The 26175-nt window shown below is 39.4% G+C and overlaps 1 protein-coding gene and 1 long non-coding RNA gene across 3 annotated transcripts in view; both read left to right on the top strand.

The window, feature by feature from the left end:
* LOC139148629 (sodium leak channel NALCN-like) overlaps window positions 1–26175 on the top strand; it is a 548532-nt gene that overhangs the window by 219719 nt on the left and 302638 nt on the right. For both annotated transcript variants that reach the window (XM_070720114.1, XM_070720115.1), the window contains exons 17-18: window positions 4168–4272; window positions 6985–7122. In XM_070720114.1, coding sequence (XP_070576215.1) covers window positions 4168–4272; window positions 6985–7122 — 243 coding nt within the window. The remainder of the gene's footprint in view (window positions 1–4167; window positions 4273–6984; window positions 7123–26175) is intronic.
* LOC139148640 (uncharacterized) lies at window positions 8601–10281 on the top strand. The gene is made up of 2 exons (XR_011555951.1): window positions 8601–9362; window positions 10077–10281. It is a non-coding gene; the product is annotated as an uncharacterized lncRNA (long non-coding RNA).

Genomic DNA, 26175 nt, shown 5'->3' with positions numbered 1-26175 from the left:
TCACATCACACCTGTTCTCATTGATCTTCATTGGCTGCCAGTTGGTGCTCGCATCAAATTCAAAATTTTGTTAATCACCTTTAAAACCATTCATCGCTTCGCACCACTGTATTTAATCGATTTGCTAGAAATTTACACCCCAGTGAGAGATCTCAGATCAGCTGACTCTTTGCGGTTGGTGCCACCTCATGGAAACTTTAATAAGGCATACGGGCAGAGAGCATTCTCTGTTTGTGCACCTGCTCTGTGGAATTCGCTGCCGCCAGTGATTCGCAACGCCAGATCTGTGGACTGTTTAAACGTCTTTTAAAAACTCATCTTTTTAATCAGTGCTATTTGTGATTGAGTTTTTAGGATCATCATCTTCTGTATGGTTTTTTTTAACTGGGACTTTTTAACTGGGATTTTTTTAACTGGGATTTTCAATTTATTCTGCTGCTTTCGTAATGATTTTTTTCACAGTCTTTTGTTTTATTTTATTTTTATCAATTAATCTTTTACATTTTTATCACCGTCTTTTGTTTATTGAAAGAGAATGGTACAGGTGTTGATAGATTTTGACATTGTTTGTTTTCCTTATCTTCTATTGCTGTTGCTGGTTTTAGTATGTGTTTGTTTCTTTTTATAATATGTAAATCGCACTGAGACGTATGTGTAGTGCGTGTAAGAAATAAATATTATATTATTATTATTAATCAGTTCATTTGCATCTGATTTGCATGTCTGTATGTCTGTATATTTGTGGGTATGTGCGGATGTATGTCCATCACACACAAAGGCTCCCATACCGCCAAAGCTACCATCTCAGTATTTGGTGTACAGGTAGATGCAGGGGTTGAGATGTGAATTTGTTCAAATGAACACATCAGTGTCAAAAATGTGCAAATGAGGAAAGAAAAAGTGAAATCCTGCAAATGTGCAGGAGGCATGGCAGTGAGAAACAGGCAAACTCCACTGATCTTGACTCATTTCCTGTCATTGTTTATGAACTGTTACATATTAACAGACCAGCTGCAAAGATGGGGGAAGACCGTTTATACTAAACTAAGAGGGGCTTGTTTCTGCTATGCATGTTGCTAAAGTTGACCTCCAGTACCTAAAGTTAGACCTTAATTACTTTTGTCATTCTTGTTTTTCTGGTTTAAATATTTCTTGTTGTTTTTCTGGTTGTACTGTGCAGAAATCATTGTCATAACATCAACGTAGAATTTTCCTCCACTGAACAGATAGAAACGACATTTATTGTTGATCATTGGTAACCCATACTGGTATATACCAATTCTGATCAAATTTGAGCGACACCGTATATTGCGGAATTTTTCATGTTTTTGAATCATAACTCCACTTTCCCTGGACCAATTTCGTTTTGGAGCAATTTCACCATTTTTGGTCAAAAACTTTGTTTCTCAAAAGTAACTCTTCTGATAGCATTTTTTGTCAAACTGCCTGGATAAGTGTCCACCATGTGTGAAAGATGGACAGCAAAGACACTCTAGGCATAGATGGCAGCTTTCTATGCTTACTATTGATGAATGTCTGTATACATAGGTCCAAAAGGGGTGGAGAATTTGATATCCTGGGGGTTCTGGAAGATTTAAAAAATATAATCCCAGCGAATATCAATGAAAAAGAAAATTCAGTCAGACGGGGCTAGGAAAAAAAAAGATGCTCTTTGGGCGCATAACTTGAAGCTTGATCAAAAATATCTTTTTAGTCCCCACGGACCCCATCCGGGGGGACTTATAGGTTTGGTCATGTCCGTGCGTGCGTGCGTGCGTGCATCCGTCTGTTCACACAGATATCTCAGAGATGCCTGGAGCAATTTCATTCAAACTTGGTACAAGGATTACTAAGCATATGTCATACATACTGGTATGCACGTCGATTTGTTTTGTGATACAATCCAATATGGCCACTATAGCCCATTTTATTATGATTTTTTCATGAACAGAGCCATAACTCTGACATGTTTCAACCGATTTTATTCAAAATTTGTACAAGGACATTGACCTATATCATACATATTCACATCAGTTTGTTTTGTGAAACGATCCAATATGGCTGCTGTGCGGCCATTTTGTTACGAATTGATCATGTACAGAGCCTGCCATGCGGCCATTTTGTTATTTTTCATGTATACAGATCCATAGCTCAGGCATATCTCAACCGATTTAATTCAAACTTGGTACAAGGACATTAACCTATGTCATACATATGCACGTCAATCTGTTTCATGATATGATCCAATATGGCTGCATGGCAGCCATTTTGTTTGTTTTTTTTCATGTCCTTGGCCAAAACTCGGGCATGTCTCGACCGATTTTATTCAAACTTTGTACAAGGACAGTGACCTATGTCATACATATGCACATTGATTTGTTTTGTGATACAATGCAATATGACTGCCATGTGGCCATTTTGTTAAGATTTTTTTCATGTCCGGAACCATAATTCAGACATGTATCAAGCGAATTTATTCAAAGTTGGTACAAGGACATTGACTTATATTATACATATGTACGTCGATTTGTTTTATGATATGATCCAATATGGCCCCATGGTGGCAATTTTGTTATGGTTTTTTTCATGTGTATCTGTTTGTCTGCACACACATATCTTGTTCACACTAGGGCCATTTAAATGCCTCTGAAACATCTCAGATCAAATACTGGTATAAATAATTACATGTGAACAGACCTTAGTGGTAATGAAATGTTTCAGATTTGAGATAGTGCTGCCAGCAAGACTGGAGCCAGTGTGTGGATTCAACAACAGGATCTTTGATCAATTGAACAGACCGAGTTCTTCAGGAATGTTAATGTTCTAAATGTCTTCACACAGCAGGTATTTGTAGTGTATAAAGTTTAACTCGCTGGCATTATGGCAGCTGCACAGACTACTGCATCTCCGTGCAATGGTCAGTTCAATGAAGAGGTCAAATTACTGATTTCAGTCTGCTCAGATGAAAGCATTCAACATATGCTGAACTGAACATGCAGGGACAACCATGTTTATAAAGAATAGCTGTAATTCATGTATGCAAAGAGAGTCTGAAACGGACAGCTGAGCAGTGTCATAGGAAAATCAGTTGCTGTAACTCGGATACAAGGAAGTTGTAGACCATATGTGGTAGAGGGGAATCTCACTGCCTTTCTTATCTCAAAACCAAAGACAAAATTAAGCCATCATTTATGTCCATCGTCTTACTATATGCTTGGCCATACATATATTTTGACCGGGAAAGGGTGCAATAAGCTTGCTAAAACACCCAAAACAAAGGTAAAATTTATCTGTGTGGACACAGGCTGACTGAAATTGTTAGTCCTTCATGTTTGCAAATCACCAATAGCGTCTCCAAAACATTTCCAGTTTACCATGTGTGAACATGGTAACAAATCTGTCCATCTGTTTGTTCATTGTCCCATAAACAGCTTATGCCATGGAGTGAGATCTCATACACATGTACAAAATGCATGTTAGAATTATTTAGAGTAGATTAACGCAAAGGAACAACACAGAGACAAGTGTTTGGCCAAAATCCGGGGTTATGCATGTACTGCCACGGCAGGGGCGTCCAGGCGTCATGGTGGCCTGGACGGTGGTACCATGCATCAGGCAACGTGCTACAAGGCACCCCTTACAGGCCCATGACAGTAACCCCCTGGAACTTTATTGTGTAAAGCTAATATAGAAACATACATGTAATCTTTTATTGTTAGCTGCTACCCTGCAGCGAGGCACGCTTTTTTTTTTGCGGAGGGTTGGTGGGAATTTCGCGGTATAAACTTGAGCGTGGCAGAAGATGAAAAGGACAATATATGGCTTTGATCACATTGATATGCGTATGGATAATGACGTGGAAAGGGTGACGCAAGTGTTTAAATAATGGTAAATGAGGGCAGTTGGCAGATTAGGTTACATGTACGTCTCAAGTGCATCCAGCAAGTGATAGGTGTAGGCGGCGCATGGTGACCCATACATGTAAAGCTCTAAAGCCTTTTCCCCGTGTCCCTCCAGATGTTAACAATAATTATAGCAAAGCCATAATCACCCATTAAATTGTTATCGTTTGTGGCATGCATTATTCAAAAACATTATTTCCATCATTTATGATATTAGTTGTAATGTTCCTGGTCTGATTGCCTGGTATTGACTTTTCTCTTTCAGTAACTCAAGTAATCAGAGATTACTCACAATTGGTGATGCTAGTCAGTTCGTGAAAGAAGGACAAAGTCTTCTTGGCCCAATGGAATACGGAAGTAGAGATCGAAGGTATGTGATAATCATGATGGAGTATTGATTAGCAATCATGGCGATCCATTAGAAAATTTTTATTCTTTCATTATTAGCTACTATAGACTATAGTCTATAGAAGCTATTGGGATGGGTATCCGTCCGGCGTCCGTCGTCAGTCTGTATGTATGTATGTATGTATGTATGTATGTATGTATGTATGTCCGTTTGTGAGGCGTCCGTCCACTCAAATATCTTGGGAACCGCAGTACTTACTGATTTGATATTTGTTGTGTAGATGAAAAATATGATTTTGAGAAACTATTTTTTTTTATTTTTGGATATTGTTGAAAATAGGCAAATTAATGCCAAAAAAGGTGTTTTTGGTAAAAAATCTTCTTCTTCATAACCGCTGGTCAGACAGCTTTGTTATTTGGTATACAGGTCCCTGAAAATTTATGATCAATGGTTCTGACCTACGGATTTTACACTGCGGCGTTGTTTTTTTTGTGTTTGGCTGGCTACTAGTCTTGTAAGGCTGTACTACATGGAGGTAGTAGACTGTACAAGTGCAGCGGGGCCGGGCCGAGATTAGTGTTGGGCCTGCAGCAAGGTAAAGTTGACAGCGATTGCAGAATGCCCGCGTATTATCCTTTCGCGTTTGGGAGGAAATTTACCGCTGTATTCAGAATACCTTTTTACCAGTACAAAAGCTCAGAAACTGATGCATCAAGAGCCAAGAGTCTGTAAATTTCTTAGCAGTAGCTCCATTGTTTTTTTCTAAATTTTCGCTGAGATACAGCCGTGCGTATACTGGTCCCGATCGTTCTGACTCAGGCGTTCACAGCTGTTTAGGGAGCCGTCATTATTTACGACCTGGGGGTCGGAGGAATTACATTAGAAACTCCGAAATTTTGAGTCACACCCCAGCCAACCATGATGACTTTGAGTAACCCCCACTCTTACAGAAATTTTCGCTTACCTGAGCCCATGTAACAATATGTAGTTATAAAAGCTCATCTAATAAACAGTCTCCGACCATATAGTATTGTTAAATTTGGGTGGGTAACATGTCATTATGGTATGGTTAAATATCAAAATGGTTGTTGAACTTAAGTCAATTAAAAATATACATTTCTATGATAATATAAAGGATGAATTCGCAACAGTTCAGTTTTGTCCTAGATCCTGTGCACTTATAGTGATATCTGTTGAGAACCTTTCTCCATGACCCAGCCTCTCCTTCCACCTCTGGTAACGACTGCAGAAAACTACTGTGTGACATCATCATCACAACTGTCGATCCTCATCTCCACTGTCGCTGGTGCCATTGAGTACATGAACAACGATATCATTCTCTTCGTCACCATCTTCTCTTTCATAATAAGTATTGCTAGTAGTAGCAGCTGCTTGTAGTTTTTTGCCTTGCTTCATCTAGTTGATATTTATTTGTTCTGTTAAAGTATTTATTTTCTTTTTATTTAATATGTATCAGAGTAAAATATATATTATCAACTAATCATTATGTCATTGAGGACAGAGTAAGACAAAGAAAAAACATTTTGAGCACCCCCTTATTAGCTTTCAAATTTTGAATAACCCCCAGGTGGTAAATACTGACGGTTCCCTTACTTGCTGCCAAAGGCCATCGTGTTCACTGCACTCGACAGCCTACCATACATTGCCAAACTATGTTGCTTCGATTTCGCAATCACCTTGCCGCTAAAGCAACAATCAGCTGAAATTTATTACTTCAAGTTACTCAATTTTGATAACTATTTGCCTACAGAAGTGAGCCAAGTGTATATTGTGTCGTCTTGATTTTACATCGGTACCCGGAGTTCTGGAGTTCTGAGTGACCAACTGCAGGGTGCGCATCGGTGCACTGCCGACTGCAGTTTGAAATAATCCGTACATAACGCACACTGTACCAGAATAGAATGTCAGCCTCCTCTGCCAAAGTTCTGTATCCCCTGAAACATAGTAGCAGTACGTATTTGAACAGAGAAAAACAAAATAAAACCATTCGCAGGTCATTCAGCCGGCGACCATGGGCGAGTACCCAGGCAGTATGTCGTGGCATGGCAAGGCCCCAGGAATGTTGCAGGCTCGATGATGTCATCAGTATCGGCGTTCTCGGTCACGTGCAAAGCCTACAAGTTGTCAACAAACCCGCACGGCAATCCAACTCTATCAGGCAATATTTAGAGTTTGTATGTCACTACAGGAGCACAAATTTGGCTTATTTCTTTACTGAACAACATTTCACGATGGATGAAAGAGAATAACATGTAATTTCGAGCATAAAAAAAGGTTAAAAGTTACAAATACTGGGGCTTTAAGAATTGTTTAAAACTAAAAGTTAATCATCATAGACTCCATATGCGGGACAAAATCACAAGAATTCCTCATCACAAATATTTTCTGCTTTACAGTAAGTGTATTATGATTAACTTGGCATACAGATGCCAGATTTTGAAAGTTATGAATACATTTTACAATTTAATGTTTTAATGGGAGATGAAAGCCACACTTTTATGTGCAGTGTAACTTTCTTTGATATATGCGTCACTTGTTTGAAAAAGAAAAAGAAATCACAAGACATATTGAAAACCTTAGTTCCCTTTTTTCCACAATTTTAACTTGCAATATGAGTTAAAGGTACATTAGCAGCCTTGACCCATGCACAAATAGAGGTGAAGATTGTTAATGATTCATATCATGATATTTCTTTTTTAACGTTCACCTCAGAGCATTGAGAGCTGGATCTGTCAGGGGAAGTAAAGCTTTTGAAGCCATAAAGGAGAATGGAGAATCTCTTGCAAGTAAAACAGTTGAAATTGACATCAAACATATTCAGGAAAAGAAACAACAAGCAGAACAGAAAAGGTATGTTTGGTAGATTATGTCGCTTTCACGTTTACTTGATAATTGATGGTAAACTGTTACTGTACAGTTTCTTGTCAGTTCTCTGGACCAGAGGTTGCACAGACTAATATGATGGCTTTGCATATGCCGTAGACTGTATGCCATATGCTGTGGACAGAGATATCTCAGAAACACTTCTCTGTAACTATTTTGTGAAATCTGGTGTTATGGTCACTCAGGCAAATATCTGAAACAGTCTTGTTGCTATTTTGACTGAATCTGTTTAAAGCTCCTTTTTGAGCTCTTTTGTGAAAATAAGTATTTTCAACTTTTCCTCAGAGGAGCTGATTTCATGACTTTGATGTTTGGCATTGGTGTTTGTTGAGTTTAGGTGTAGCCAGAATGGTCATATCATGGTCAATGCATGCCTTGTATAATTTTTAAACAATACATGTATCCAATTTTAGCTACTGTAAACTAGTGTACAGACGCGATTCACACCTGTATCGCGTGCTTTTTTGATTGACATCTTACAGACCTTTGTTATCCAGCAATCCCGCACCCCACTCGTCTTTGATGGAAAGTAACTCAAATAATCACCGCAATTCTGACACGTCTGAGACAATTGCGAATCAAGAAAACGATCAAAACTTGTGAAATGCAGTCACTACCCCACGCCTTCGTGTTTTGCCGAACACTCAGTCCCCGGCAAAACTGATCTTTGGATGCGCCAAAAGGTGTTAACTTGCCCGTAGAAAACTGACCGACTTATCAAGTAGTTACTGTGTAGTGATTAGGTCTGTACCGACCCAAAGCGACCTATTTTCGGGAAAATAAGTGGTTGGAACTTCATACATACTTATTTTGTGATCACACATACCTAATTGTTTTATGTCCGGAGAGCATAACAACTTATTTTGTTGTCTACTTGGTCAAAATAAACAATTACGTTTAATTTCCTACAGACTTATGTTGTTTTGGGCCGGTGTCGCGTATTTTAAGTCTGCACAATAGGCATACGCTGCATATTCGAAAATGTGTGATAGTTGATTTTGATTTTGAAGTTCAACATATTGTGTGAAAAAAACTACCATTGACTTTGATCGGTACAGAAAATCAATCACTGACTTTTTATGTACGTTTTGCGAATGATCAGTTCTCATTGAAAGCGTAACTGTTTCTACAGAAAAAAAAGACAAAAAACGATCAGACAGTTCGTGTCCGTGTCGGCTACATGGACGATCTGCCAAAAAACGCTTTGCGAAAAATGAACGTTGAGCTCGACGTAAAATATGGTTGAACTTATTTCACGTGCATATCTCCCTTTAAAAGCCTAGTCTTTCAAAGAACTGCAACTCAAAAATAACGTATATCTGGTTCTTTTATGTTTTCTTACCGGGCCCTTTCAAACATGAACGCATCGTACGCAGGGCTAGCTGCCTGGCATCATACGTAGTCGTAAGCTTTCAATCTACTCTGTGATCAGACTCGTAGCTGTGTGTTCTGTAGCGGAACACACAGCATCGTACGCAGGGCTACCATGCAGCCATCCCAGCGTAATAAGCATAGTTTCAACATCGACTCACACCGGACGTGCGCGATGAAAGTCATCACCGAGCCAAGTTTGTAAGTCACGAAACTTGTATGTCGGAGACGTTTTTGCAGAGCGTTGTGATGATCTGGTAAAGGTTTACATGTAATGTATTTCTGTCGTTTTAGCTTTTCAAACGCGGGCTCGCATACAGCTGTGTTCGATCACGTTGCTAGCTGGCTGAGTGCGTGGGTCACATGGGTCATTAGACTTTGAACCCAGGACTTTAGAATCACGCCTGATGATGTCATAGATCATGTGAATACTTCTTTATGATTGGTCAGATTATTGTAGATCATGTGAAGATTTCTTTATGATTGGTCAAGTTGCCAAAAGGTCACGGGTCAAATCCTAAGCGGCAAATTAAATCTGATATGCACTGGTGGGACGTTAGGACGTTTGAGTGAGAGAGCAAATCGTCACCTCTTTCCGCTCTGATTTTGACACAGTTTCGCGTAAAATTACCGTAGGACATAATCATTCAGGGTATGTACAGGTCAGCTATGAATTTAAAACCAACAAACAGCGTTTACGATGCGTTGATGGCCCTTGGATGACTGATTCTGAGATCGACCGCAATATCGTCCCGTAGAACACAAACACAACCCATATGCATAGTTCCATCGAAGCATGGAGGCAGGAGAGACCGAAGAGATTGTTTAAAAATTCGGTAAGTAATTTCCGATACGCCTTATCCACGAGTTGTCTCTGTAATTTTCGCAGTTTTCACTTCTTTAGTCACGCTATATTGATGTCATTCTTGGCGAACCCTGTTCAAGGATACGAAATGAACGGATGGTGTTGGCAAAAATTAAACCATGAATGATGGAGGTTGGTACCTCAATATAGACAGTGAAGTGTTACTCCACACTGTCACTGTCTATCTCTGTGCGTTAATTACAAGAAGAGTTGTAGTAACGAATCGAGCCAGGCTATTATCTGTTATTTTTACTCATTGATTCAAAATTTTGACTGGATTGATGATATACAACAGATACTCATATATTTTTATTATTTAAACTTTGACATGGTTTTAATATTATAAAGGGATACTTTTTGATTTACATTTCTTCTGTTTGAGATGTGCTGAACCCCAATCACCACCGGTCAGTAGTTGTAGTTTGGATGGTGTGTCACTAATCAATGGGGAAAATGAGGCTGAAAAGCAAAGATTTGGTAATCACAACGAACATAATTTATAGATATGTCATGAGTGTTTTTATCAGAAGGTAAATTATTTTATATCAATTATTATAATTTCATTTAAGCACATGAATGCTCTTTCCATGAATTTTTATATTAAGGATAGTCGACGAAGTACAAGCAATTTCACTCTCCACATGTAATGACATCCTTGTCTGTTATTTATCATTTTTATTCTCAGTGTATCTATGGGCGAAGGCCAAGAAGCTGAACAGACCAATGTGAAGTTTCAGAACAAGATCGGAAAGTATAAGGATGGCATCAAAAACAACTTTTGATAATGTGAACAATCAAATGCAGACTTTAAGACGTGTTCTGTTGGGTTTTTCACATGAATCTCCCCTTCCACTATGAAATAAAGAGCTTGCAAACTTGACATCAGAGAACTGCTTCTTGTGTTGTCTTGTTGCTTCTTGTGCTGTCTTGTTCCCTATGTTGAGGTAAGACTAATTTTTAGTTTCTTACATGGCAAGTCTATCCACTACAGTTCATTACAAATGATTCTGAACCGAGTAAATTTGTAATGGATGGAAGTATTGGGAAGGCTACTATGTACACTGTCCCATGAACTCTGCTGGAAGCTGCCCTCTGTCTTGGGTATCACTGTCCACTTTTCAGTTGTTGACCTGGTATATCAAGTTTAGAAGCATGATAATTATGATCATACATAAAATGTTGGATGTGGCTGCATCACTGTTGTCAATCCCTGGTTTTGCAATTTTTTCATGCATCGAGACTTGAATATATAGGCATCATGTATGCTAATTTTTAAGAACATACATACTTATTGTCAATAAGTATGTATATATGCTAATATATGTAAATTTTACATACCAATTTTACCTGCTTATATATGCTAATTAATATATGTAAATTTTACATACCAATTTTACCTGCTTATATTTACGCGCTTTAAGTATGTATTGTTAAGTGGTTATGCTAATTTTTAGGTCTGTATGGCCGATGCCTACCTAGCTAATTTACATTTTTCGGCCTATACACATACTTAGTAGTATGTACAGACCTAACTTTGGCCATAGACAAAAGGAACAAGTCTGTAACGAAACAAGTAGGTATCTGCCACAAAAACAACTTATATACAGACTTATTTACAGACTTACGGATAACTTAAATAAGTATGTGAGTTTTATAAGGGTGCATGTTGTTTTAGGAAAGTATGTATATTATAAAATCAAAATGAATAGATGAGTGTTTTCTATAAAAGCTCGGTTACATTTTAGCTTCGATCAGATCCCACCCGTCCGTTCAGACTGTTGTGAAACATTCCGATATTCGTCATGTCTTTTGAGCTGAACAAGGGTGAACTTTTGAGCTGGCAGGTTCTCCAGCATGTGCCGATGCCAAGCGAACGACGGACCTTCCACATTACGTTAGGAAGTGAGTCAGTCACATGTCAGTCACAAGAACAGTCGCACTTGCTGTTTGTACGTTAAATGAGAGTCTCAGACACGGTCTCAAATTCACTCGCAAATATACATCCCCGAGCGAAATGCGAGTCTCAATTACAGTCGCAAACGTGATCACACTTTGACTCTTCTATGAACTGAGAGTCTCAGAATCACTCGTATTCCTTATTCATTTGGGGTGGTACATACCTCCTCAACTACGATCGCCTCCACACTATTACTTCCGGGTGCTGAAAGCGACCCGAATACTCCGTTCACCAGAATGGGAATGTATATATTTTATAGGGATTAGCAAATTCACTACCCCGAACTCAGCTAGCAGTTTTTAACGCCGGACAAGTAATTTTTGATACCTCTACTAGCCTGATGGGCTAGCGTATTAAACGTAGGAGACAGCTGAGGAGAGTAGCAAAGTAGATCAGGAGCAAACGACATGTAGAAACGCATTGCCGCAAAATGAACACAGAGACAGACATATCCGACTGACATAAAATTCCTCATCCAAGTTCAATTTCAAAGAATTTATGCATTTCTGTGATGAACAAGACGAATTTCTAAGAAATTGCAGCTTGAATTTACTATCGGAAAAAAGACAAACAAACCATATGATTTGACATCAAGCTCCGCAAAAAATTCAACTGAAGGAGGACTGCAGTACATGTAAGCACTGTGATTAGGCCGTAGTAGCACGCAAAAACACAGACCTTTCAACGATAAAAATAAACAATATAGCAATGAAATTTGTTGTAGTCATGTGTGAAATTCCTCAAAGGATCATTCATTTGGATCGTGCTGCTGTGACAGATGAAATCTCTCTTGTCAAGAAAGATAATAATGTCCATCGCAACGTTGAGATAACCGGACTGGCCTACAGCTATGGCAGATATGACATCAAAAAATAAATTAAAAATACCACAAATAAGTCTGGTTTTACTTGCAGTTCCGTCACTTGAACTTCCATTCTCCATTACTTTGTTATACTCTATTGCTTTCTTTTATCAGTAAGGTAATCTTATCAAACGTAATGGGTTCGTAAACGTTCGTGATATTTGCTCACCCCTTTCAACAAATAGTCCACTCATCATGACCGTCCATGCTTTTGAATTGCAACATTCCGTTGTATCGGACACTTCGATTGCATGACATGCTATTTTTGTGTGTTTTGTTGTTGTTGCTGTTGTTGTAATTTCATTTATTTCCGCAATTATTACATGGGTATCGAGGAGCAGAATGCTTCCAATGCATAGGGTTATTGTATTCACAGCTCCCGTGGGTGTAGGAAAGCACAAAAGCATAGTATTGTTATCAGATCAGATACGGCAGGTTATATCATGTGTAAACAGTCATGCTCTACGCTAAAAAATAACTGATTCATATCTTCAAAGATAAGGAGAAAAAAGTCTGTGGTATTTTTAGTCCCCACGGACACCGTCCGGGGGGACTTATAGGTTTGGTCATGTCCGTGCGTGTGTGCGTGCGTCCGTCCGTCCGTGCGTCTGTCCGTTCACGCAGATATCTCAGAGATGCCTTAAGCGATTTCATTCAAACTTGGTACAAGGATTACTTCATATGTCATACAGATGCACGTCAATTTGTTTTGTGATACGATCCAATATGGCTGCCAGGCGGCCATTTTATTACGATTTTTTCATGTACAGAGCCATAATTCAGGCATGTTTCAACTGATTTTATTCAAAGTTGGTACAAGGACATTGACCAATGTCATAGATATGCACGTCAATTCTATTTGTGATACGATCCAATATGGCCGCCGTGCGGCCATTTTGTTACGATTTTTTCATGTACAGAGCCATAACTCAGGCATATCTCAACCGATTTTATTCAAAATTGGTACAAGGACATTGACCTATGTCATACATATGCATGTCGATTTGTTTTGTGATATGATCCAATATGGCTGCCAGGCGGCCATTTTATTACGATTTTTTCATGTACAGAGCCATAACTCAGGCATGTTTCTACAGATTTTATTCAAAGTTGGTACAAGGACATTGACCAATGTCATAGCTATGCACATCAATTTGTGTTGTGATACGATCCAATATGGCCGCCGTGCGGCCATTTTGTTACGATTTTTTCATATACCGGTACAGAGCCATAACTCAGGCATATCTCAACCAATTTTATTCAAACTTGGTACAAGGACATCGTCCTATGTCATACACATGCACATTGACTTGTTTTGTGATACGATCCAATATGGCCGCCGTGTGGCGATTTTATTACGTTTTTTCATGTCCAGAACCATAACTCAGACATGTATCAAGCAAATTTATTCAAAGTTGGTACAAGGAGATTGACCAATGTCGTACATAAGCATGTCAGTTTGTTTTGTGATACGATCCAATATGGCTGCTGTGCGGCCATTTTGTTATGATTTTTTCATGTACAAAGCCATAACTCAGGCATATTTCATCCGATTTTAATCAATGTTGGTACAAGGACATTGACCTATGTCTTACATATGCACATTGATTTGTTTTGTAATTCGATCCAATATGGCCACCATGTGGCCATTTTAATGGTGGCCATTTTATTACGAGTTTTTCATGTCCTGAACTACTACTCAGACATGTATCAAGCGAATTTATTCAAAAGTATTTTTATCACAGACCTAATGAAGAGAACTCTATCCTCTCTGAGGACCTGTAATCAAGGCACCCATTAACAAGTGGGGACTGTGTCATCAACGATGACTTGTTTTGCTATAGTTTTTGGTACATAAGTTTCGTAAATTTAGGTAAAAAATCTTCATGTCAGACGCAAATTTTCCTCACATTTTGCAGCTGAAGAGCAGGCAGTGAAACCACAAGTCACAGGCACGCCAGTTGAAACAGGCTGGGGTAGCAATTTTTTTGCCTTCTTGCCCGGGGACAAGTGAGTTTGTGACTCAAAAATGATTTGCTCATGAAGTGTGTTCAGAAATGTTCCAGTGACGTCCAAAATTGTTTACTTTGAATAACAGAGTCACATCAGTTGCACATCACTGTGTTTTGACTTAAATATTTGCTTGGCTAATCAATTTTTGCTGTGACTTATGTTTTTTTGCATGAATTAGCCACAGCAGCAGACCATGTCTAATTTGAAAAAAATCCAAGCGCGAACACTGCATGTGTGCATTGCATAATACAAAAGGTAAACATTGAAGGGGCGGAAATTGATGATGACTCATCGAGTGACTTTGAATTGTAAACTATGGCCAAATAAAAGGATGTTGATTTTGACCATAACAAGCTACTTTGGACACACAACTTAATTTGCATGTAGCAGAATCTGGCCACCATGATGAGCAAAGTAACGACTTTCGTCTACAAACGTTGATAGAACCTGTAAATATCCTGCTGTTAACTGGTCTGATGACATAGAATATGTTCTGCCTATAGTAATTATGTAATTCAGGCGATTTCATTAAAGACTTGTAATATTGATGATGTTAAGAGCAGAGATGAAGCATATAAAGTTGTAGATACCATGTGTAATGATGTTGCTAATATCATGCATAATTCGTGTAAGAAGGTTATTTCAGATAGTCAGTCAACGTTTCAAAGGCCATTTCACGAAAAATAACTGGTGGAATAATGATTGTCTTGTAACACGTAATAGGCAACGATTTTGGTTTAGTATATGGTAATCCTGTGGCAGAGTACTCATTTAGGTTGCAGTCACGGTGGTGGCCATATCGACAACAGGAACAACAGATTGAGCCGAAAAGCGATCTATTTCGCAGACTACCCAGCTTGAGCGCCTGTGCCCTCCCGTAGTATAATAATAATAATAATAATAATAATAATAATATAGGGTTCTTACCGTAAAAACCCGATCAATTCGACCAGAAAAAACAAATTACGATTTTAAAACCGTCGAATTAATAGGAAATTAAAACTGCCGAAATAATTTAGTGGTCGAATTAATCGGAACGACGAGGATGAAATTTATGCGAGACTTATTTGCCATGTGGAGACTGTTTCAAAGCATGGACTGTGAAATTTTGTGAGGTCGACAAATTAGGTAACAAAGAAAACCTAAAACGCACGTGGGTGTCACATCAAAATCAAAGTGGCCGCGATTACAGACGGAGCGATCTGCGACACTGCCACCGGCCCGCTCGACGGACGACGCGTAAGTTGACATCGTGTGCCAGCCCATGGAAATATATTGTAACTCCCTGACAGGCAGATGAGATAGTCTAATAGTCTAATGGCGTTTGATGCATTGAAAGTTTGTAAAAATAATAAAAAATGACATCACCGATCATAAGAAACGTGGTGTTGAAGATAATAGTTTTTAAGAGAAGACTATGACGACCTAGACTTGGTTCAAGTCTGTGATTTGTGAATGTTTGAGTGGAGTGAACGCAATGATTTGTATTCTGCATTCATGTGAAACGCGCGCATGAGTGGACGCGATGAGTAGGGTGAACGCAATGAGTGGAGTGAACGCTATACAGTGGAGTTTCACCCGGAATCACAGAAATGAATCCGGCAGAAACTAACTCACTACTGCGCAGACTCAAACGTGACGCAGTGAATCGCTGGGAAAACCTGGCGTGAGCTGCCAAATTCCGGATAGGTTTGTACGAAATAGGAGAGACACAAGAGAAACTATTATAAATGATTTTATTTTTTTTTAAATTCACCGACTTGAACCAAGTCTAATGACGACCATATTTCTGTAAGTATTGTCTAACTTTGGAAAACCAACATCTGAAGATTTACTTCAACCAACACTTTTGGATTTGTTCTACTCTTATTATAAGATATCTTATAAGATATCTTATAAGATATCTTATTAAGTTTCAGGTCACTGCTCAATGCAAGTAGTTGATGTCAATTTTCCGTATCAGGCATGGTCTCTATCGTCGCTCTAATCGTTAGCTTTTTCCTGTTATATTCGATATCAGACTCAAAACATATTGTGAACAACGCTGATAATATATTACATCTTTCGTATCGAAAACTGGTAAAGTTTGTAATTGGTGCCATGTCACGGCCTGGAGAAAGTTCATCACCATCGATCGAATGTCCATGACGCTTTTGCTTCCAAATAGACATATTGAAATGCACAGGGAACTTCGTGGTATGGCAATTATATGAATTTTACCGTGAAGAAAGTCTGTGACTTTCAACTGGCCATACAACCAACAATAAACATTGCGGAACAATGATACCGACTTCAGAGACTTCGATTTTTTTTTTTCATTGCAACCGTTGGTGAGAGCGAGTCGTCAAATTTTTTCCCACTGGCTATTTGGCTTTGAATTTTCTATTGCCATCCCTAAAAACAAGACGGGCGTTCTCTGTAAATCAATAAGCCTTTTGAATATGAAAAAAATCGGACATCTGAACCTCAACATGCAGCTTGAAAGTTGTTCTCCGAATCAGGACAGGGACATCGGTGAGGCCGGATTTCACGCAGTAGCTATGGAAACCGACGGCTCGTTCGTTGTAAGAAAGCATGCGATGTACATCTCATGCTCTCTTGGGCCGTGGACTTTCGCCGTATCGCCTCAACAGACTACACCGTCTATTACCTAACCATGCTAACAATCACACGATAGTTCAGTAACATGTCTTCATTAATCTACCGATCATCGACCGTCGAACACTTCAAAAACAATGGTCGCGGTCACGGATTCAAGGACGTTCACAATTTTTAAGACACCATCAATAAGTGGCGTGCAGAATTATTTTTACTGGTTTTGAGAACTTCTAAAATAACTTGTAATCTATATATCTTCGGACATCGAACCGATATCATATACCTATCACCGTCGAAGTTTATGTCTTTCATTGTAGAGTTCCTTTTTATCCAAAATACATATCCACAAGAGTCCCACAGAGCAGTCAAATGAAAGGATAATTGCTTCAAACGAATGAAATTGCACGAAAGAATGAAAATCAACAGCACATCCTGGCGTGATTTAAAACCAGGGTTCGAAATACCCGGTGGTCATGCGTCAAATGACCACCGCTTTTCTCATTTTGACCACCAGTTTCAATTTTTGGTGGTCAATCATGACCACCAAGTTTCTGACGGCTACGCATGTACGCTGCCGAAACCCTTTACCAACATATAGCGCTAGCGCCAGCAGAGATTTAAATATTCAATAACCGTCTGTGACGTCGCGAAGCGACGTCAAACGGGCATCTCGAAACCGACTGATACATATTCATTATGCAATGATCTTGGTGGCGGCGTACATTGAGGAAGGAGGTCTTGAAACAGAGAAATACATATGCATGAGACTCCGACTGGCCAACACGAGGCACGGCACTCGACCCAATGCACTGAAAACAGTTTGAGGTATTTGCTTTGTGCAGCGATTTCCAGGTCAACTCTCCCGCTAGGCATTTAAATGCAAATATGACCAGTACCCTCTTCAACTTTGGCTTCAAAAAAAGAACTGCGGAAACTGATGAGGCAACACGTTTAGTCAATGCTGATTCCAGTCAGAAAAAGACTTTGACAGAAACATCGGCGAGCTCATGCTCAAAGGGCGATGTTGACATCGACAAATGCCAGACAATAAGTAGCGAAGTTCAAGCAGCGAGTGTACCGTCTTCAAAAAGCAGAAAGTTGTGAGAAAGTTCTGTGATAAATGGAAAAGTGGTCGACCATGGCTACAATATGATGATGGAAAAAGTGTCATGTTTTGCTCGTATTGCCGTGAGTACAGCCGAGATACCGACAATGCATTCCACCGTGGATGCTCGAATTTCCGAATATTCACCCTACAAAAACACGAGAGAAGTGAGTCACATAAGAAAGCGACCGGAGCCTATCGAGTTCAAAGTTTAGCAGGCGATCAAAGTACGCCGATGCAAAGATGTTTCATAAACGCAGAAAAAGACCAGGTGCTTAAATTGGAAAAAGTGTTTCGGACTGCATATTACCTCGCAGTTGCAGAACGACCGTTCTCCGATTTTGCTGGATTGTGTGAACTTCAGGAGTGTAATGATGTCAACTTGGGTACAACGTACAAAAATGATAAGCAAGCTCAAACTTTCATTCATTATATCGCTGAAATTTTGAAGGAGCAGTTGAAAGATAAAGTATATAACAGCCGTCTATTTTCGATTTTGATCGATTCTGCGACCGATGTTTCTGTAGTCGACCAGGAAGTGTTGTATCTACGTTTGATTGACAATGGTCTTCCCCTCACCGTGTATCTGTCGCTGCAGCAATTGGAACGAGCAACCAGTGAGGGTATCCTACAATCTATTGATCGGGCATTCGATCGAGAGCTTGATTTGGATCAACAACAGTGGAGAAGTAGGATTGTTGGCTTTGGCGCCGATGGAGCTGCCGTTAATTTTGGCGAGAATCGCGGAGTTGCAACTCGCATACGTAATGATGTTCCCTACCTCGTGTCTATACACTGTGTAGCCCACAGACTCGAGCTTGCGATCAAGACAGCGTTACAGCGATCTCAATTTTTTAGAGGATTAGAGGATTTCTTCATTCACGTGTACAAGTTTTACATAAATTCTCCATTGAATTGGACAAATTTACAGATAACCGGCGACGCGATGAATCAGAGGGTGTATAAACCTTCGAATGTGGTCGGCACGAGATGGATTGGACATCACGAACGTGCGGTAATCAACGTGACGAAAAATTATGTGCCTATGGTTACGCATCTTGAACAGGTAGCTTTCACTATAGGGAAAAAGTGCGTGACTAGAGCGAGAAACTGACGCTTTCTCGCAATCGGTGAGAATCTCTTCTTATTCTCACCGCTGTCGGTGAGAAAATTTTAATCTCCACTGGAGATTGGTGAGAAATGCACACCTTGGTGAGAATCAAGTGAGAGAATAATTCTCACCGGTGAGAATGGAAATTCTCACTAAGTACAGCGAGAATTGAAATTCACTGGCGAGAATCATCAAGACTCGCAGTTCATTGGCAAGAATCATAAAGACTCCGAACGGCGAGTCTTGATGATTCTCGCCAGTGAATTTCAATTCTCGCTGTACTTAGTGAGAATTTCCATTCTCACCGGTGAGAATTTGATGTCACACTTGATTCTCGCCAAGGAGTGCATTTTCACCAATTTCCAGTGGAGATTAAAATTTTCTCAACGACAGCGGTGAGAATAAGAAGAGATTCTCACCGATTGCGAGAAAGCGTCAGTTTCTCGCTCTAGTCACGCACTTTTTCCCTATAGTGTTTGACAGGTCAGTCAACAGATGCCAAAAATAAAGCCAGAGGATTTGTGAGACAGTTAAAGTCATATCGGTTCGTGAAATCTCTGTATGTGATGATGGATATTTACAGAATATTGTCTCGCCTGTCACTGACTTTCCAGAAGAACAACACTTCTGTTGAAACAGTGCAGACCTGTTTCCATGTTGCACTAACTAGCCTGAGGGAACTCATGACGAACCCTGGCCCTCAAGAAATCGAGTTCAATGGTCTGGCTGAAGTGGATGAGGATGGCATCAAAGTGACTTTCAAAGGTATGGAGTTAGCTGCTGAACGGGGTCAAACTCAGCCAAGACAGGACTATGATGAAACTGTTAATGGTGACAAAGAAGTGTTACTTCAAATTCCATGGACCAATTACAACAAAGATTTCAGTCATTCGAAAATAATGAAATCTTGAACATGGCCAGAATTTTTAATCCAGCAAATTGGCCAGTAAATGAAGATGATGCCCTTAACACACACGGAAATAATGAAGTTCAGCATCTAGCAGAACACTTCCAGGTGTTGCTGCAGAGGGAAGGATGTGAAGTTGGAAACACTGTAATAGAGTGGAGGGAACTAAAGTTAACTGCACTGAACACAATCATCAATCAACCCGATCTGACTTACCTTTACTTTTGGCAGAGGCTCCTCCTACAGCAGTCAGATAACTTAACAAATATACTTACCCTTGTCAAGATAATTCTTCTCATCCCAATTCACACAAGTGAGTGTGAAAGGGGATTCTCAGTCATGGGGAAGATAAAAACGGACTGGAGGTGTAACTTAACAACGCAAAACATCAATGAGCTCATGAGAATCAAGCTGACAGGGCCTCCACTGAGAGATTTCAACCCTCATCCAGCTCTACAAATGTGGTGGTATGGTGCCAGAACAAGACGTCGGCCCACTATCCAGCCCTATGGACCTCGGCCTCCACGCGAATTAGACTCTGATATTGATAGTGACTGATGTATTTTTTGGACCACCAACATTTGACTATTGACCACCAAATTTTGAATCTGGTGGTCAACCTTGACCACCAAAGAAAAAAATAAATTTCGAACCCTGAAAACAATAGCTCTTGTGAATAGGACTATTCTATTTGAGTAACGGGGACGGAAAGCACAGAACTGTAAAAGTACTGGACGTTTTTCTCGCAATTCTAGCAACTGTAACGACCCTTTATTCTTTACTAATACCTTTCCATAATTGAATTAAATGGATTTAGGGCTTAAATACACAGTGTACATGGATGTACAGAACTTTAAAAAAGTACTCTGCTGGGAACGAGCAGGCGTTTACACTCTAATGGGCGCAGTAACACAATGGTCACAGTAACACAATGGTCACGTCCATAGGTTCAAGGACGTTCACTGGGAGACACGATGGCAAAGAGTGCAGTGTCGTAAAATTGCTTAGACTAGTTTTATATATGTAAGAACATACAATATCTGGTCATCGGTGTACCGCTACCTGTGAATCAAAACGACAAGTGTAGGCCTATAACTTCGAAATTTTATGGGAGAGACACCACGACTGAGACCGACAGTAGCACAACAAACTATTCCGCATTGTGCGTCAGACATCTCTGTAGGTGATTCTGGTTTCTCAATCGAATCGAAAGTCCGACATTGACAAAATAGACATAAATTATGTCCAAAAAGTTATGTTTTATTCAACTAACTGATTCATCTCCTTTGATATCCCCTAAGCTACATGTAAACAGTCCGGAAGGACTGACATCGATGTCTCCCGGGCCCCCATGCATTCAGTATGGCCGTACGTGTTCAAATATTTCTTCATCGTTTTGCAAAATATCTTGTCAACCGAGCGCATGGGCCACGTCTTTGCACGTTTGTCAAAACTAATGACACTATAGGTCAGGATATAACATCGGTCAATGTTAGATTGAATATGGAAGACGAAAATGCTTTCATCGATTGACAAAAATGAGAAGGAACAAGTCACTAAATATCGAACCATAAAGGAGAGATCGAGACTGCCATCCCCCAATGATTAATCAACTGGGAACAAAATATATATTTCCATTGACAGACTTACACAACCAGAGACAGCATTTATTCAGCTTTAAAATAAGTCACCGCCTTTCTTATAATAACACCCCGTTTGCATTTCGATCAACTCTGCTCTGTCCCCAATCGGTATGGCTGTCCGGGTTTCGCCTGCCGTACTGACTGATACATGGTTATTTCTTCAGATATTTTTTCATCGTTTGGCATAAAATACAACATCTCTTTTGGTGCACAAGGCAAATCAATGTTTAGAAGGAAAGTCACAGGAGGTTAGGATATTATATAGGTGAAATTAGAGTGGAATATTGAAGATAAAAAGACTTTTATCGGTCGACAAAAATTGCCATAAACCGAGAATTGGGATTGTCTATGATTTATTAATTGGGAACAAAAACATTCGATTGAGTCATTAAAACAACCAGAAAGAGCATTTTCTTCAGCTTGAAAAAATAAGTCGTCGTCTGTCTCTTTCCTTGACACTGTCCCCATTTGCGTGTGAAAATATTAGTCTGTTCCCAGTTGGTAAGAACGCACGGCGCGGCGGCGGCGGCCGTATTTGCCGACATGTAACATCGATTTTTCCTCAGCAATTTTTTCAGCGTTCGCAAAAGATTTCGCAAACTCCTACTATTAGTGCACGGGGCACATCTGTCTATGTGTTTTAGGAACAAGCAACATGTGGTTTAGAACATAATATCTGTCAAATTAGGAAGGGATATTGATTCACACACAGAAAGAGTCTGTAAATTTCAATCGACACGGGATGGTAAGAATTCGGAAAAGACAATGAGAAAGGGAGAAAGTAGGTAATTTATTCTGACTTTCTTTGATATTAAGGTGAGAAAATAGTTACAAAACCAGAGACTAGAGGGTTGGTACTTCACACACGCTGAAACTTCACGCATATTTAGAAAGCGGCGACTGAGATCTAGCTCACTAAAATCACTGAGGTTTCGCACTCAGCGAAAATAATCATGTGACCCAATGAAAACCAATCTGAAAGCCGTTTACAAAGCCCTTTGTAGTTCTCATTTCTGCCTTTTTGTCTGACCCATGGTTAATCGTATTCGTAACAGTGGTTTTCGATGTCTTGAAATATCGTTCATTCACCGACTGAAGGAAGTTTTTGAAGGGTATGTAATTCGGTCGAATTAATAGGGATTGAAAAAGTCCCAGTTTCCGTCGGTGGTCGAATTGAAAGGGGCCAAATAAAATTATGTTTTGTGAAAAAAATAGGGTGGTCGAATTAATAGGGTGGTCGAATTGATCGGGTTTTTACGGTATATAGCGCACATGTCCACAAGAACATGTGCTCAAGGCGCTTTACAATTATTATTACCCCTGGTCACTGGACCTAATATAATACCACTCAACTCCCTGGGGAGCAAACTACAGCTCACATGTGCAGCCAATAAGCGCAGCAGAGCTAAACACATACATTACAACCACTGTCCTACCAGGTACCCATCACTCCTGGGTGGGGAGAAGCAATGAGGAATAAAGTGCCTTGCTCAAGGACACAACACCATGGCGCCATGCCAGGGCTCGAACTCACCATCCTGTGATTGTGAGTCCACTGCTCTAGCCACTGGCCCATGATGCCCCATGGTCTTTTAGGATGGATGGATGATGGATGCAGTGTCAGTATGTCACTTGAGCCATAGCGTGTTCTTGCATAGACGTCGTACCAAGACACGCTGCTATTTTTGATTGTTTCTTTCACTGAACAGAACAGATTCAAGTTCTTTTAGTTGTTTGCTGTCGTGAAAAGTATTATTATTATCGTAGTGCTGTTTTAGAAGATTTTTGAGGACCTAAACAACTTTGTGTGTTGCTCCATTGCCATGGAATTCGATGTCAAGGAAAGGCGGTGACTTTTTTTAAAGTTGAATAAAATTTCATTGCCGGTTGTATTAGTCAATTAATCAAAAAATTTTTGTTCCAATTGATCATAAACCATAGATAGTCTCAATTCTCCAGTCTATGATTCCATGTTCACTGACTCATTTTTTCTCTTCTTAGTCGACCGATGAAAGTAATTTCATTTTCAATACTCTGTCCTATTAAATTTGACAGATATATGTAATATCCTAACCTATATTGTCATTAGTTTCTAACAAATGTACAAAAACATGGCCCGTTCGCCAAGGCACATATTTGATGAGATGTTTTGTGAAATGGTAAATAAATAGACTTTCTTTATGGTGAAATTCATATTGCCATTCATTATTTTATGCATAAAGTCACCTGTGCATTTGAATACGTCCATTCGGAAGCAAAAACGTTTACAGACTTTCAATGGTGATAACTAGCTTCAAGCCATGACATGTCTCAAGTTACGAGGTTTACCCGGTAAACTTCATAAATCAAAATCGACATCAACATTGAACAGTGATCGTAAACCGTTAAATAAATGTCGGCAAAATAAAACATAAAATGACTCAGAGAGAGAGAGAGAGAGAGAGAGAGAGAGAGAGAGAGAGAGAGAGAGAGAGAGGAGAGAGAGAGAGAGAGAGAGAGAGAGAGAGAGAGAGAGAGAGAGAGAGAGAGAGAGAGAGAGAGAGAGAGAGAGAGAGAGAGAGAGGATAGAGAGAGAGAGGGAGGGAGAGGGAGGGAGGGAGAGAGGGGGAGTGGTTTATACTGTCGCAAACTGATCATGGTCTTTTAGGATGGATGGATGATGGATGCAGTGTCAGTTTACACATTTGCGCTGCACAGATATCGAAAATGTACAGATACTTTCCCGAAATTTGACTTATTTTGTAACAAGAGTAGAACAAGTAGATTGAGTCCCTGGCCTTTAAGGTTCAAGATAAATGCACTAGCCTAATGGATGTTTCCTTTTCCGACTTTGTTATGTCTGAATCTATGCTCATTGCATACATAAAGAAGCTGCGATCTGGCTACGCACCCTGAGCAGATGGTATAATGTCTGAACATTTGAAATATTCCATTAACTCTAAGGCTATTTATGATATAAGTGTAATGTATTTTATATGTTTTGAATTTGGTATTGTTCCTTTGTTATTTACTTAAGGTTTACTTATACATCTGATAGAGAAATCAACACTTGATCCTGCAGTACCAAAACATTACAGACCTTTGACCATGTCCTGTACATTTTCAAAAATTCTTGAACTTTATATTCTCCATGTTTCCGGACAACATGAATTTAGTGATTTACGGTAAAGTTTTGTTACAGGTAGAGAAATTGCCACTGCTGCAGCCTCAGCAAATGATGTGATTTCATATTGTAACAAACGAGGATTGACAGTTTATACTTGCTCTCTGGATGCAGAGGGAGCTTTGATGCTGTACCTTATGATGTTTTGTTAGTCCTCACGGACATCGTCCGGACGACTTATAGGTTTGGTCATGACCATGCATGCGTGCGTGCTCGCATCTGTCTGTTCACACAGATATCTAAGAGGTGCCAGGAGCGATTTCATTCAAACTTTGTACAAGGATTACTCCTTATGTCATACATATGCATGTTGATTTGTTTGTGATCCAATCCAAAATAGCTGTGTGAGGGCCATTTTATTAAAAAAGCGGGGACTATGTCATTGACAATGACTTTTAAAAAAGCTTTCTATTTGTAGAGCAATTGCACTAAATTTCATTAAACTTTGTAAAGATATTTGTTGCACAGATCTCTGATGGCAAACAATAAGATATGTCAGTATTGCATCAGTTAATTGCTAATATGCATATTTGATTTTTTGGAATTAACCCTTTTCCTGCCAAGTCCATATCTCACCACCAGGTCAAGATGGTTAACATTAATGAAACACAACATATTCCATACGGTGTATTTTAACATAATACTGTATATTTGAAAGCTACTGAAAAGATAAATACTGTAAACTTGATTTTTTGTGACAATAGATGGTATAACAGACCAAGCCAAGTGGGTGAAAATACGTCATGTTTTGGTTCAATACCACTTTTTACTGACTTGGCTGATGAGGAAGTGATACTGACGGGCAGGAAAAGGGTTAAGGTGATATGTCCAGAAATACTGCAGTAAATTATATGAAACTTGGTACAACTGTCTCATAACAGTGTACAAAGACATTAGGCAGTGTCATGGGAAATAATCTCCAGAACCACTGCATCAAATTTGATGAAACATGGTACAGATGTTGATCTCTCAGTACTGTAATACCGTGTGAAGATATTAAGCAGTATCATGTCAATTAATTGCTAATTTGCATATTTGATGAACTTTCTTAATTTGTATGATATGTTGAGAATGCTGTATCAAATTTGACGAAACATGGAACAGATGTTGATTTTCCAGTTATGCTGTGGCATGCAAAGATATGTAGTAGTATCATGTCAATTAACTGCTGAATTGCAAATTTAATTAAGTTTTGTAATTAGGCTGATATATCGAGAAACGGTCCATCAAATTTCATGAAAATTGGTGCAGATGTAGAGCTCTCATTGCTTTAATGTTGAAGAAAGACTCTATGCAGGGTCATGTTAAGTAATTGTTAATTTACATACACTATAGGGAAAAATTGCGAGACTAGAGCAAGAAAATGACGCTTTCTCGCAATCAGTGAGAATCTGTTCTTATTCTCACCGCTGTCAGTGAGAAAAT

This window comes from Ptychodera flava, chromosome 13, assembly GCF_041260155.1.
Source record: "Ptychodera flava strain L36383 chromosome 13, AS_Pfla_20210202, whole genome shotgun sequence".
Taxonomy (NCBI): Eukaryota; Metazoa; Hemichordata; class Enteropneusta; family Ptychoderidae; genus Ptychodera; species Ptychodera flava.
The sequence above is the reverse complement of the archived record's forward strand: the minus strand, read 5'-3'. Positions and strand labels throughout refer to the sequence as shown.